This window comes from Pundamilia nyererei, unplaced genomic scaffold (genome assembly GCF_000239375.1).
Source record: "Pundamilia nyererei isolate P.nyererei 1_Seehausen unplaced genomic scaffold, PunNye1.0 scaffold00095, whole genome shotgun sequence".
In the NCBI taxonomy this organism is placed as follows: domain Eukaryota; kingdom Metazoa; phylum Chordata; class Actinopteri; order Cichliformes; family Cichlidae; genus Pundamilia; species Pundamilia nyererei.
In genome coordinates, this window is record NW_005187496.1 from 768977 (window position 1) to 781168 (window position 12192).

Genomic DNA, 12192 nt, shown 5'->3' on the forward strand with positions numbered 1-12192 from the left:
CAAGTGATGAATGAATTGAGCTTTTTCACAGTTTGAATAAACCTGTATATTTTAAAACAGATGAGATATAATGGCTAATTCATTAGTGGTTCAAAAGCCTTAAAAATATATTAAAATGTGTAAATTTAAGCTAAATAAATTGGATTTTACTTCCTGTTTCCTTTCTGTGGGGAGTTTTTGTTCACTTCGAGTGCAAGTTTAGTCTTAAATGTCATTGAAGTGATTTTAAGCAGTCTGAGGAGTAATCTTTTTATACCTGTACCTGTAGATGGAGCTTAATAAAATAAAAAAACTTTAGGTAAGTATATGAATTTGAATTTATCTACAGATAAATTAGACACCGGGGTGAACTTTAGTTATGCCAGCTTGACCTGACAGAGTGTCCATATGACCTCTTTTAATTAATTAATTTTTTTCTTGTAAACTTAAACTGTGTCACACAGTTTGAGGCCGGTGGCACTGCTTCATTAGCAGTTTACTTATCATATTATAAAGAATTTAATTCTTTTACATTAAGGATATGTAACAGCAGACCAGACAGAAACAGTTGGTAGTAAAGTAAAGGCGCTGCCCACAACATCGTAGCTTACCTGAACAGGGTGTCATTGGTAGCTACCACCTTGACAGGGTTGTGACAGTCGCTGTGGCCCTCGGGAACGAAGCCTCTTTGTTTTCGAAAACTCTGGACACCTTTCACGACGATAGCCACCCCGTCGCGCACCCTTTTCCTCAGGCTCATCCTCCACCGGTCTGTAATGATGCTGATGAGCCCCACCGGGAAGCTGTCGGGTGGAGGGATGTCTGGGTTTCCCACAGCCAGGCTCGGGATAATCCAGATGTAGTCTGGTCCCACTAATCCGACCTCTCCTGCCATGGCAAACAGGTACTGGGCCTCTTCGTGGGAGCAGTAGACCAGCAGCACCTGGGCGTCTATCTGCTGTAGCAGCCTCCGCGCTCGTATGTCGTTCGTGATGTCAGTGGACATGTCGAAGGTCAGAACATCCTGCAGATCCCATATGAAGTAGCTGGTGTCAGTAAAGGACTTGATGTAATCCACGTAGGCTTCGTAACCCGGGTAGAGGCTGGTTATGACCACGAAGCTGTCCCAGTTGTATTCCTCCATCACCTTGAACATACCGTTGATCTGCTGCTCGATGGAGGAGCCCAGCTGGAGAAAGTTGGAGCCCTCACCCTGGAGGGAGAGGACAATATGGTGTGATGTTGGGGAAACACCTTCATGCTTTGTTGGCACACACTACACAATTTGTTGCTGATTAAAAAGCAAATGATTATCTCAATTCAGTTTGGAAAATGTGCAGCAACATCTCTGGAGGACCCCCCTCATACCACTAAGACTTCACACACACATAATTCATCCTCGGACACCTGGAAGAGAGTCGCCCAACCAGTCTGCAGTGCAGCTTTGACAAGAGCTAAGTGGTTCTGTTTTATTTTGCTCCACCAGGAGCTGCAGACTCATTCATCACTTAAACCCACGTGTCTTATTTTTGCCGTACAAACAGTGGATGCCATCCATACTTGCAAACGCAGAGGGATGGCCAGAACCTGCGCTGTTTCACCTGTCTCCTCTGAAAATGCACTGACCTTGAGGGGAGGAATAAAGATGGGTTTTCTGTTAAGTGTATTATCAGGAAAAAGCGGTGGAGTGGTGAGAAAATAGTTTGTATGATCTCATGGTATGAGACACAGCCCCACCTCTTTATTTTAATGCAACTTTTCTGGTGAAGCGAAGCTTTGTTAGCTGCGGCAGCTGTGATTGGGTTTTGACTGAGATTCAACCGAAAAGCCGTTTTTCTTTTTCTTTACTGTGATTTAGTTGATTTAGTGATGAGCTACCATTTAAACCCACTGTCTGAAACATTTAACGGCAATGAATCAGCACAGAATTAAAGACAAAGTGGCTGTAAGTTATCCTTGGTAAGATGTGTTAAAGTCTTTCTGGCACAAAGGAATACTTTCTTAAAGTGGCAGTAGAGACACTTTCTACTGAAACAAAAGTAACATTTGTGTTTAATGTAACTGATTTTATTGCATTGAATGAAGCATCCTCTATAGGTCAGGTGGACACTGTTACTTAAAATAGACAACTTATTAAAACATAGACATAATTAATCACTAAGTGATATTTTAAGACTGACTTATTTCACAAGACTTGTCTTATGAGACAGTAGAAAAGAGGCTGTTGTAAATGATGATAGCATCACTTCTCAGAAATGATAGCAGGGTATCACAGTTAATGTGAGAGCGACTGAGATGAAGGATTATTGATCGATTCGTCAGCAGATCCCAATCATTCTGTATCATTTGTACTGTACCGCACTGCTCAGCAAAACAAACGCCGCCATCAGACCGTGAATCATTTGGAGCGGCGTGACATTAGCGTGACTGAGTGCACAAAGTTTTGTTGTGAATACATTTTGTTTTCTTCTGGAGGTTTAATGATGATGCATAATTTTTATCAACACGATTAATCTTAGTTGTTTGTCTTTAATGCATCGTTCCAAAATTGTGAAAAGTGTAACTTTGGACTCGGTTGTGTTCTTGCTCTAATAAAAGCCTTTTTTGCCACCCTCAGGCTGATAGGTAGGTGGCCCCCACTTGACCCTCTATCACTCTGGGGAAAAACCACTTCATCCTGAGCAGCGCGTCCTCAGAGCTCAAAAAAAAGGAGGCGTCGTGTATCCTCAGACGGGCCTCTGAGCTTATTCATTCTGTTTCCTCGTCGTCCTTGAGAGAAGTGTAGCGGTTTTGTGATGTATGAGGGTCTTACGGTTTCAGACGTCATGGTTAAATCCACTGACTTTGTGCCTGCGACTGTACTCTGCCCGCAGCTATGAAAATATTTTCCTTTTCTGTTGACTTGCTTCGCTTGCCACTGCCCTTGTTTCCTCACACTCGTCCCTGAACAGGGAAGAAGCGTGATAAAAGTCGTTCATGCATGGGTGGACAAACATGCAGCTGCAATGAATGCTAATATGGTTTTGTTTAAATGTGTTACAGATTAATATTTGCATAAGTTACATTGGTTCTCTGGACCTTTTGGGAAACTCGGTGTGTAACATCCTGCTGTGGACTAAGATGGATTAGACTGTTCTGGATGCTGGTTGTCTATACACATCTATACTGGGTGCAGGGTCTTTATGCAGGTTGGTCACGGGGGAGCTGAAGAATCTCTCCTTGAATCATATAAATCTACTAATTTACCTCCCCTCACCGCACAGCAAATCTGTCAGCGTTATTGCCTCACCCCTACAAGTGTGACCCTGACAGGTGCCGAGGAGCCATCGAGTGTCTGTGCAGGTGTGCGTCTGTGTGTACGGGCTTGTGTTTCTGTATGCTTTGTAGATGGTTGCTAGCCCACGGGTGTGTCAGATTAAAGCTGCCTGCAAACTACAGTCTCAACGCCTCAATTAGCAGAGAGCAGACTGGTAGTGCAGCCAGAGTGAGCCTGGGGCGTTACCACAGGCTCAGCTGCAGTTTAAAGCCTGAAGTCACGACCGCCTTGTCAGTGTGCACAGCATGCAGAGTACTGTCCAGTGCATGTGGTATGGAAGGGAACTGGTCGTCACCATATAATGTTAAATGAATTCTCCACCTTTTTAGGCATAAAAAGCAGATTTAAATCTTGAAATGGGTCAAATTAAATTTGGCGTAAAGGCAGAAAGGTTTGCACGAGCCCAAAAGGACAGAAATATTCTGTCTGCTTTGTTTTGTTCTTTGAAATAGATCACAAGCAGTCTCTAAATTGCTTTTTCTGACTTGCAGTTGTCTCTAATGAGTAGCTTGAATACTATACATACAAACTGCTGTCCGTGACTCTGTTTGCGCAGTAAGCTGTACTTCCACAGTGTCACAGTAATGGTCCACAGTCCCAAAGAAGATTACAGCCATTGAGTGAAAAGCTTAGCATCTGAAGGCTGAGATTACATTCAGAAGTTTAAAATATGCTAAACTGATATCTGTTTACAAAGATAGTTTTACAAATCGTGCATAAGTGCAGACAGACAAAAACCCTCTAAGAGTTTTCAGAACAAGTCCTGATGATGCTCTTAAATGTCCACGTGGAGACGTTCTTTGCAGCCTGACATTTTCTTTGTAAAGGTTTGAAAACCTTACAGAGTTTAGATGATCTATTGTGATTGTCTCCAACACTAAAAGTTGTGCCTGTGTGTCTCCTTGATAATTTCAGTGCATCTTTGTGTATCGATGGATACACTGATGTTTTGTACACGCTTGTTTTTATTGACGATGTTGTTAATGTTGGGCGATAAACTGCAGTCTGTGGTGTGGTTTTCAGGTTGTGTTGCTTTGCAGTTCAGACCCACATCTTTGTGTATGATTTGTGTTAGTTAACTTTCCCCATATCAAGATTATCTCTAACAACGGACCAGACCGTTTAATTTTGTTGTAGATCTGTTGTCTCACAGTTTGTTCTTTCTTCATTCTGGAGACTTCAGGCTGTGCGGTGCAGGAACAGCTGTTATTGGCACACAGAGCCGTGTGGTCATTTAGCAAGCGTTTGATTGGGGTTTGCTTTGATTTCTATTTGGCCGAGCAGTTTTATTGTTGCTTAATTATATTTAGTTAACTGTGGGAAGCCAGAAATTTAAGATTGAGACTCAAATTTTATCAATTGTGCAGCCCTAGTTTCTATGTTTGGCGAAATGAGGCGCTCCTGTCGCAAATCAGGTCCAAAAATCTTGGTTATTTTAACTTTTTGCTTGTTGTTTGCACAGGTTTTGTTTTCAGGACAATTATGTTTCAACCTTTTCTCCACTTGAGAATTATTGAGATTGCAATGACGATGATTAATCAAAGTCCGGACACCATTGTGTTTTATGTGTTTCATGTTGCTACACAGCACGGAAAGGGCAAACTCAAATCCATCACAAGAGCAAAACCTCCGAGGATGATGGGTTGGATGACATCCAACATTGTAACAGACCTTTAGCTGTCTTTTTAAATAGCTGTCTAATTTATTTTATTTATTAAAATATGTATTGAAGGATATATATTAAATTTAATAGTTAAAAATACACAATAACTGACCTTTACAGGCTCAGAAATATCCTAGCTCATAGCTGAAGGTTATTTGAATGACTCAGGTGGGTGATATCTATTGATAGGCTTGGACTGTATCCAACAATCTAAAGAAAATAAGATATTTGAGTCAGGGATCAAGGACACACTGACGGGTGATTTGTGATAGAAAGATAGCAGCAAGAGAATGTTTGCAAGATGATGGAGAGAGACGTGCTGTGATGGACAGTTCAGAGACGGTGGCGCTGAGAACAAGACAGGAGGCTGAGCTGAATGTGCTGAGATTTTCATTGCACAGTAGACTAGACCAGAAATGAGTCCATCAGAGGGACAGATGTGAGTCAGAGAGGCTGAGAGGGTTTGGACATGGAGCTGCCAGAGGAAGACCTCAAAGAAGATCCGTCGATGCAGTGAAGAAGGACATACAGAGGGTTGGTGTGACAGAGGAGCATGCTGGGATAGGACCACAATGAAAGGATGTACTGAGGTAAATGTGTTGTGGCAGTGAGTGAAATTTGGCACTAAAGATATGGAACACAAAGCGGTGTATGGCTCCCCTGATCACATGACTCAACTGCAGCCATCTCCCCTTCCTCTCCCTCCGTCCCTCTATGAAGAGTGACTTCTGGCCACAGCGCTTTGCTGCGACATATGTCTGCCTCCGCCGCGCAGCAGGAAGCGCCCTGGCACCGTCTTCCTGTGCTGCTGACGTCACGTAGATCCTGCACGTTGACCAGGGACAGACACACGGCTCCCTGTGGCATTTATCACAAAACAGGACTGTATAGGTGGCGTGCAGCGACACTGAAATAACGCACATCCGAGCACAGAAGCTAATTCTGCACTAAGTCACCGAAATCATTAATTCTGTGTTACCAAGAATGAAGACGCCTCAAAGGCCGTCCTTTGTGAAACGTCCCACTACTTCCACGTTTCAGCACCAACACGGGTCTATAAATATCGACAGAGGCAGACTTACAGTTTACACGCTCAGTTCTCGTGGTGCACAGAGCTCGCTGTGAGCGGTTGTTAATGACACTCATCGGTAAATGTTGCCTAATCTTGGTTTGACAAAATGTTAACTGGGGATGAAGTTGTTTGTTGCTTCGGTCTGTTTAACTTTTATTAAATCCCTCCATCAGTAAGCGAGTCAGTCGCATAAACAAACCAGACACAGGACTTCATTAAATATCAGTTATTCTTGACGTGGAGAGGATCGGTCGGTGCGAATGGTAAATGAGGGTTAGAGTTAGAGAGAAGCCGAGCTGTTACACAGTTTTACCGTTTCATGATTTAGTGATGCAGCATATATTTATTTAACAATAACAATGTGTTGAATAATGACTTTAAAGATTGTCAAAAAATAATATAAAATAGTGGGCAAGTACTGATAACAGTGCAAATGTTTGCAATATAAGAAATCAATGAAAAATGTAAACATCTATGTTTAGTGAACTTTGCAGTGTTGCTCTGTGCTGCAGCTACTGTAGCAAAGTTTACACACTGTGTCTACTTGATCCACGTCTGACTGAACCCATAATGTTTCCGCACCACTGAAGTTTCTTTTACCTCTCTTTTCAAACAACGGCCGTCACTCTCCCCTCCAAATAACTTCTGCTTAGGGTCCTCTTAATCAGCGGTCCCCAACCCCCGGGCCTCGGACCGGTACCGGTCCGTGAGTCGTTTGGTACCGGGCCGCGAGAGTTGAGGCTCAGGTGTGAAATGTATGGTTTTCAGGGTTATTTTGTTATCGTTTTTATCGTTTACTCTGTTTTCCTGGGTCTTTTCACGTGTTTTATGAATAAATCTTCTTTTTTTCGGTACCAGTACTAGTTTTATTTTGTTGTATTTATCCGCGACACCTTAAAGGCCGGTCCGTGAAAATATTGTCGGGCATAAACCGGTCCGTGGCGCAAAAAAGGTTGGAGACTTCTGCTCTTAATTGTTGTGACACGTGTTCGAAATGCAGAGAGGTGCGCTCGATTTGCCACACGGAGCAGCGCGAGAGTAAAGCACGAGGGAGGGGCTAATAATCGGCTCAGTCATTTTTAATGATCGTTGAAAGCCCAGATCGTAATCGTGATTAAAATTCGATTAATTGAGCAGCCCTAGCAGCATACGTCATGTTCACATGTTCAGAGCGTTTATATATTTTAGATAAAAATACTTCCAAAGTGATTAATGTGACAGATTGATATTATAAATTATAATTAGGTAGGTTTGCAGTGTCATCAATTTAATCTTAGTTGTCATGAGCTGGTTGAGATGAGCCATAGTTGCACGTGAACAGAAAATCATCAATAAACTAATAAATATCAGGGATTTGAGCTGATAAATACTTTTAAAAAAAATACACACGGGCCTCTCTGGACTCGACCTAATGAATCTCACTGGAGCCGATAGCTGAACGTGACGCTGCATATACACATGTACTGACTCTGCTAACACTTGTCCTTTTTACCGCTGGCTGCTTTCTGTGACCGTTCAGGAGTCGGTCTGCTTCAGTCTAGACAGGTTATCCTCTTATTTCTGTGAGTTTTGACATGCAGGACTTGAAAAGTGGGCACAAGTGAGTTCCAAAAGTAGACACGGCAGAGTCTGAAAAAAAAGAAGTGCTCTAGTTTTGAGAAAAGCCTCAGGCTCTTGTTCTTGCAAAGACAATCAGGGTTTTTTGGTCCTTTCTGTCATACATTTTGTACACTTTGTGCAGACGGTCTTGCTCGGAGGATGTGATCTGTCACACTACAGAATGGATGCTTCAAAGAGTACTTTGGATTTTAGGTCAGGATATTGAACTAAATGGATAATGAGAGAAAAGTTGAATTTATGCTCCCCTGTTCAGCGAAATTACATCAGACACGTTGAGAATGTGTAGCCACACTGTTGCCAAGTGCTTGTTCAAAGGGGGACGTTTGAATGTTTGGGTTTTCTCTCTATTATTATTAAAAATAAAACTGAATTAAATCCATCCATACATCCATCATCTGTTCATCCATCAAAAACATCAGGTCTCCTCACATAGGAGGTGTCCGGGGGGCATCTTGGTCAGATGCCTGAATGCTTTCAGATGCTCTTTTGATGGTGATGTAGTGGCTCCACCCTCAGCCTCTCTCAAATTACCCAGCTCCTCAGCCTCTCTCTTCGAGTAGATGACGAAATTAAGAACCTGACTTCTAACACTTGTATCTGCCATCTTGTTTTTTAGTCACTATCCACAAATGAGTGCGGCGACGTAGAACGACCAGCTGAACCACGTTCAGCTTCATGATAATACCCCCCAAAATACTTCTCTTACCGTTTTATGACAACGTCAGTAAAATAAAAACTGCACCAAGAACTATTATTCATTTCCAACTAGAGTCATTTGACTAAACTATGTTGTTTTTCTGGATATGATGACTCTGTGTCTGTGGCAGTTTAAGGATCTTTTCTAGCAATGCTAAGCGAATTTTGTTGTCACTGAGCTTTAAAGATTTGTACGTGACTGGTTGTGGTTGAACGAATAAAAGGTTGTGATCCACATTCAGCGTTGTAGCTGCAGCAGACGGCAGCAGGCGTGAAGCATGCAGCTCAACCAGCACAGAGAGTAACGCCACAAACACAGAAAGAATCCGTATCAGTTCAAGTCTACCCCTCGAGTTTGGAAACTCCACCGCCTCCACCGCCAAACACAGTAACTCGTCCGAAACACAGCAGGTGTTTGTCTTCGGCTGACTCGAACGGTTGTCAGTTTGTGTAATTGTGGCACTTTGATGTTGGAATAGTTTATTTCAAGTCTCTGGTGTATCAAATTAAATAAAAGCAAGTAGACCTGCTAATCTTGTCCTCTGTTTTCTTTCTTTGGAGTCTGATGGTTCTTGTACCTCTTGAAAGTTGATGCGTTTGTCCCTTGTTTGACCAGCTTTACCAGGTGCGCGTTCTTCGGGCTTCCCAAACCTGTCGGTGATTTGTGTCAGCTGTGATTATTGATATTGATTTTATCCAGTGTTTAGACACTGAGGAGGCTCCTGGGAACTGATTGATCTAAAGCTTCCCTTGGTCATCTGATCCTGACGTGACTGCTAGCTGAATGAGTTCCAATACTATAATTACATGAAAAAGCAATATTCTTAATTGAGTCTTCGGCCCAGCATTAGTTTTTTAATGGCTGTTTGTGATAGGAATAGAAAATGAGGCGTATAATGGCACGTCAGCTCTGATGTTGCCAATCGACAAACAGAAATGTCCTGAGGATAGCAATCGGTTTATCACCTAATTTCATGCTGTCGCTTTCATAGGGCTCAAACTCTGTGCTTTCAGTGATATGTATGAAAAATGAATGAGCTCCATTGCCTTGTTGACTACCCTTGACAGCACCCCATAAATCAATTGGTGAATGGCATTCCTGATTAAGGGGAAACTCAAAGAAGGTTAGACCAAAATCATCTCTGTGCAGCTCGTTCATTACTGTTTGCACATTTTTACCTTTTCAGCGATCAAATATTAAAATGCTACTGAATAAAGCATAAATTATGGCACTTTTGCTGTCTAAAAACAGTGCTTTTTGGTGTTTTATTTGGTCTATAACAGTCTGCCAGACAATTACAGATCATCTTCTTCTTCCTTCAGGTAATTTATAATCTTTATGACATATTTTATATCAGTCGCTCTAAAAGTTTTTGTTGTTTTTTTGAACTTCCAGCTTTGCTTTATCTGTAAAACCTTTATTTATAATGTTGTCTGACTCTTTTTCCCTAGATTATAAAGTTCTCCACATTTTTGCATGTTATTATTTTATTAATCATTTACTTCGACTTCTTTTGGAGGATTTTAATGTTCAGAGCCGTTAACTTTTATCCCTTGAGAATATTTAGACGATTTAGGGTGCACTGCCTTGCCTGAGGATATTTTGAGAAATGGTCAGCAGGGACAGATTTAATGTTTCCTATCAACTGAGCTACAGCTACCCCACATCTCTAACCTCTGAGGCATGCATTAGTTTTAATTTAAAGAGACGTGGCAGTGCGGACTGAGAGGTTCACTTTAGAGCGGGATAAAATGCCACATTCACATTATTCTTTTTATGACTACATTTATCTGTTGTCTGTTACGTTTTCCTTGTCCTTGCCACCAGAGAGATTATCAACACATGAGCCAGTCATTTATAGATTAATGCACAATTGAGTATCAATCTGTTTGTCACTTATCACAGCCCAGGTCACAGGTTCAGGCTGAAAAACCCAGACCTCCCTCTCCCCAGGCACCTCCTCCAGCTCATCTGTGGGAACACCGAGGCATTCCCAGCCCAGCTGAGAGATATAACCTCTCCAGCGTGTTGTGGGTCTTCCCTGGAACCTCTACCCAGTAGGTCCAGTCCCCCCTTTTCACCTGTTTGCTTTATGGGCGTATCTATTCATTATTCTCTCATTATATGGTTATAAAGATTCTTCTTTGGTGAATCTATAACGTGAACTTGCTCAGTTCTCTGCTGGGATGAGCTGAGATAGCGGTCAGCTGTAATGTGTGTATGCAGAGTAGAATTACAACTTTTAACCTAAATTAATTTTAACCTTATTTTGGGAAAAAATGTATCAATTTTATAAAATCTAATTAACTGATTACATGGATGTAGTTTTTCTTTTGTCTCAGTGACGACTGCAAAAGTTACGGATTTTATTTGATAGAGGTTCAACAGCGCTGCCCAGATATCTGCCTGGAAGCAGTGCAAAGATGGATACGAGTGGACAGACGTGTAATATAGCGTAAAGAAGGATTTTGTGATTGCCCGTTTCGACAATAAGCACATTTTTCATTTGTGGGTTTGGTTTAATTTTCTACAAGTTATTAGCTTCTTAAAATGTTCACACAAACAAACTGGCCGACCTGAAATCTGAATGCGTTGAAGCAGCAACATTTTTTGCTTCATAACCGTTATTGGGGTCAGTTTGAAGGTCGCGTGTTCTTCTACTTGGAAGCAGGTGAAGTTTGAGAAGGTCTAAGCATGCTCCATGTTTTTTATGCTTTTTAAATGTTTAGTAATAACCAAAATCTTTGGTATTTGTGGTATGGATTAAGTACAAGTGGACCCAAGGCTGCGGGAAACTATTTGCATGCAAATAGCAAATCATGCAGGGCAGGCATGTGTGCATGTCACTCAGAGACCCGGTGCCTCAGTGGGTAGATTACGGTTGGCTTCCAGCTGGGACCATCCATATTAATAATGCATGCACTCACTGCTCTGAAAGGCAAGTATAATGGCTTCACTAAATGTCATAAATTAATGGTCCCAACTAATTGCTGATGAAAAGCAATCATTCATTTTCACACTAGCCTTTGTCAAAGAGCTTATTTCTTATTACATGTGTTTATTCTGTAATTTACTGTGATTGATTCGCTGTTTCTGTCCTCAGGTTTGAATGGTTAAAGTGTAAATGAGCAGCAGGAGGCATTAACTGCTGCATGACATCTCTTTTATTACCCTCGACGCCATGCGGAGGGCGAGATCACGCCGCATGTTTTCTGAAATGGATGTTGTTGACAGGGGAGCTGTCTACAGGCCCGTGTGAATGATGCAAATTACTGGAGTCTTGTTAGTGTCTCCTTGCTTATGGAAAGCCTCAAGAGTCAAATGGAAAAGGCCAATCTGGGGCTTTGAATGAAGAACCATATTCTTATCCAAAGCACTGAAAGAGTTCACTGATGCTGTAGGTGAAAAGATGAATTCAGTGCCGTGAGATTACTGCCTCAGGCTCGTGCTGTTAGATGCTGTGATGGTTAAAACCTCTTGTGCATCTTTCGTTTTAGCATTTTTCCACTGATCTGATCGTTGCAAAGGATCACCATCATTTGTAAATAAAGAGACCAATTCTTTTTAACTGCAAAAGTACCTTTAGCTTATTATTTTAGCTCATGGCTAAAAACACATCTCAAAATCCCCTGTGCTGAGACCTGGTAGGGGGTCAGTTTAAGCCTGGCAGGCCTGCAGTTCGCTGATGGAAACCTTGAAGATGATGATGAAGAAAAAGGCCTAAAAGCTGCTTACTCTTCAGACTAATGAAATGGGAAGATTTGAGTTTACTGAGAAATCGCTAATACTTAAAATAGCTTTAGGGCAGCAATGACACTTTTCACATTATTAAACACATTTTAACA

General features: G+C 41.7%; 1 protein-coding gene across 2 annotated transcripts in view; it reads right to left on the reverse strand.

Annotated features, from left to right (window-relative positions):
• Positions 1 to 12192, reverse strand: part of grin2ca (glutamate receptor, ionotropic, N-methyl D-aspartate 2Ca) — a 70289-nt gene that overhangs the window by 33653 nt on the left and 24444 nt on the right. For both annotated transcript variants that reach the window (XM_005739931.1, XM_005739932.1), the window contains exon 3: positions 591 to 1192. In XM_005739931.1, the coding sequence (XP_005739988.1) occupies positions 591 to 1192 (602 nt within the window). The remainder of the gene's footprint in view (positions 1 to 590; positions 1193 to 12192) is intronic.